The sequence below is a fragment of the Sinocyclocheilus anshuiensis genome, unplaced genomic scaffold, assembly GCF_001515605.1.
Source record: "Sinocyclocheilus anshuiensis isolate Anshui unplaced genomic scaffold, SAMN03320099.WGS_v1.1 scaffold421, whole genome shotgun sequence".
NCBI classification, from domain to species: Eukaryota; Metazoa; Chordata; class Actinopteri; order Cypriniformes; family Cyprinidae; genus Sinocyclocheilus; species Sinocyclocheilus anshuiensis.
The window spans coordinates 831,033-834,278 of record NW_015540859.1 but is presented as its reverse complement, the minus strand read 5'-3'; the positions used below and the strand labels follow the sequence as shown (position 1 = coordinate 834,278).

Sequence of the window (3,246 nt, the reverse complement as noted above, 5' to 3'; positions counted from 1 at the left end):
GTGTGTGTGTGTGTGTGTGTGTGTGTGTGTGTGAGAGTGAGTGCGAGTGCGCGTGTGCGTGTGTGTGTGTGTGTGTGTGAATTCAAACTCCTCGACAAATATTTAACTTTCTAATTAGAGATAACAGTTTAGTTGATAGTTTATAGATGTTCAGGAAACAACAAGAAATCAAGAATAGTTCAGCTTTTATGTTTTACATGGTTAAGCCCTTTGTTCATTGTGGGCTCTGTTTCATTAACAGATTTTAGCATAATAATAATTATTATTAATCTTATACCAGTTGAGAATGTAACTTTGGTTCAGTCAGACGCGGGAAATATGTCCTTCCTTCACTCCTTCAAACGCTCACGCGCGAAGCCGCTAGCAAGAACAAACTGGTTCGCTTGCTCAGAGCAAGCCGGTTTCAGCTGGCGCGTCACCATGGAAACCACCTCACTATATATAGAGCTGCGATCTCGTGCCGGTTGTTACTCCTCTTGTAGAGCACCACAGCGGGACAACGCCGACAATATTCATTTCCAGCACTCTGGGCTAATGGGAAAACTCTTTGTAAATGCGTTTTAAGGTGAGTTATACGATATTATTCAGCGGCATTAACGTTAGGTGTCTTATATCCGTTATGTTAGGATAAACTTTCAGTATGGTACAGTCTAATCACAAATAAAGAAACTAACCGATCAGCCTCTTTAACGTTAGTTAATTCGCTGAAATGTTTTTCGACGCAGTTTAATATCGACGCGTTTGGCTCGTTTAACGTTAACTTAGTTGTGTCGTGTGTTATGACACTATGGCCTCTGAGTCAACGTGGCCGCTGTGTCACACTTTCCTGCGCGGATTTAACTTCGACTTTTATCAAAGGTCTTTATCGTTGGAGCCAGCTGTGTTGACAAACGTGGAGTTGCTAACATGTTTACTAGATTCTTTGGTTAATGCTAACTGTTATTTTCAAGCTCAAGATCAATGAATGAAGCCTCACGCTTCATAGCCTCGCTAGCCCGAATGAGCGCATTCTATTGGCTGAGCCGAAAGCAGAAGCCGGCTGGATTTGATCAGTGATTGGCTGACAGGAATGCCTGTTATAGTTTGTCCAAACAGGGCTTTTCCTTATTGGGTAACTGATGTAGTCGCGCTCTTCGCAGGGGAGGGACTAAATTCACCGGCTTTGCGAAATCGCTCTGCATTATAAGTGTCCAAAAATGTGTGTGCGGTTGCCAGCTTCATTGGGAAACAATTTCCTAATTTTACACGAAATGGACCGTTACGATAAACAGCAAATTGTGTGTAATGAGTTTTACACACTATGTGAATTAACGAAAGAACCTAACGTTAGTTTGGACTGGTTTGTTGCCTGCACTTTATGGTTCGTATGGTTCGATGTAATGTATTAATCTTTGCAGAATTCTTGCTTGGGAGACGTGCACACTGGCCCTGGCCTTGAGGCTTATCTGAAAGGATTCAACTTCACTGGTGAACCTCCTTGGCTGTCCGACATCTGTTAGCCACATATACTTCCATCTCTTCCATTCATCTGGTGAGTCATTCTGCCTTTTGAGAGCATCCAATAAAGTGGCATGGAAAACTCAAACCCCTTAAAGATCTGTGTAATTTTGTACCTTTTAAGTTCCAGTTTCACCAGTGAGAGAGGTATAATCATTCTACAGACATTTGTGCAAGTGTTGTATTGTAGACATTTTGATTTGGAATAATTTTAGTAATGTTTACATCACTCTTTGTCAGTGACAAATAATGTTAAAATTTGGTCCGTTGCTGTGAAACCCTGATGACGGAGTAAAATGAGAGCAGTGGGTGTGATACCAGTGCTTTCCTTAAAGTTGAGTCGGTTATTATAGTTAATGAAAACTAAAAACACACAAAAAACACTTTACTTGAAATAAAATTAGTTTGTTAATACAAGTTTATAAAATGAAATGCTACTTGCCAAGTTAAATGTATCATTTAATTTCACTTATGCTAAAATAATTAAAACAGAAATAAAAAGTACTCATCTGTAAATATATTTAAAACTAACACATACCTATTGGTCTTTATAGTTCTTTTGCACTTTAATCTGTGTAAAACTTTTAATTTTATACATTTTTCTGTATTGCTTTATTGCATTTAAATGTTCAGTTATTTTTGTTATAAGAAAAAAGTTATTAAACCTGTTATACTGTAGAATGACAGCACTTTTTTTAAAACTAAATGTCAATACTGTGATAATACAGTATACCGTGATAAAAGCATTAGCAATTAATCGCAACATGAAAATTTGATACCGGCATATCCCTAAGCATTACATAAAAATGTCATTTTAACATGAGTTTAGGAACAGAATAATAAAAAGGAAAAATACAACACTGCTTAGTATTTACTCTATGAATTCGATATGCACTGATTCTTATTTGAGCTACAAAAGTTATTTAGGTAAGAGCAGTGAGCGATTTTTCTCTTTGTCTTTTGTTCATGGCCCCAAATATTGCAAGCCGTAGCGATATGCATATTGCGATATGTACATTTGCGATATTTTGTTATATTGCACAGCCCTACTCTGCATATGCCATCCACCATTCTGATCCCATCTCTTCTTCTTTTAGGATGACAAAGATGCCTTCTATGTGGCTGACCTGGGTGACGTCCTGAAGAAGCACCTCCGTTGGTTGCGCGTTTTACCCCGTATCACACCGTTCTATGCAGTGAAGTGCAATGACAGCAGGGCTGTCGTCACGACACTGGCGTCTCTGGGAGCCGGATTCGACTGTGCGAGCAAGGTATGTGAAAGTTCTTATAAGTTCCTTAAATCACGAATGTGACTTCTCCATGTGTCTCAATGAGTGCAACCCTCTACATTGCGAGTAAATCACTCGCATATGCGACTAAATCTTACTCTGGGCGACTAAATGATGTCTAATATTAGCCAATGGCTAATAAATTCTCAGATTTTATTTGCCAGTGTGTGATTTGGAGGCTAAGTATAAGCAGTAGCTAGTAGCTCATTAATCCTTGGTGCGTTTTATATTGTTCTTATTAGTAGAATTCGTATCATTAATCAGTATTTTTGTTAGGTTTTCCCCAATTTTAATTTTTTTTTTTTTACAGAAACACTGAATGACCAAAAAAGCACCACCACCAGTCTAAGACTAATATACATTCATACATGGTTATCAAGTTTTAATTCTAATTACAAAAGTTCTATCATTAAATAATATTGATTATCATATTATAATGATTGACTGACAGATGTTAACA

The 3,246-nt window shown here is 37.8% G+C and overlaps 1 protein-coding gene across 1 annotated transcript in view; it reads left to right on the top strand.

Annotated features, from left to right (window-relative positions):
* Positions 1–1,928: 1,928 nt before the first annotated feature.
* LOC107687948 (ornithine decarboxylase-like) overlaps positions 1,929–3,246 on the top strand; it is a 5,334-nt gene continuing 4,016 nt past the window's right edge. The window contains exons 1-2 of the mRNA XM_016485443.1: positions 1,929–1,949; positions 2,595–2,768. Coding sequence (XP_016340929.1) covers positions 1,929–1,949; positions 2,595–2,768 — 195 coding nt within the window. The remainder of the gene's footprint in view (positions 1,950–2,594; positions 2,769–3,246) is intronic.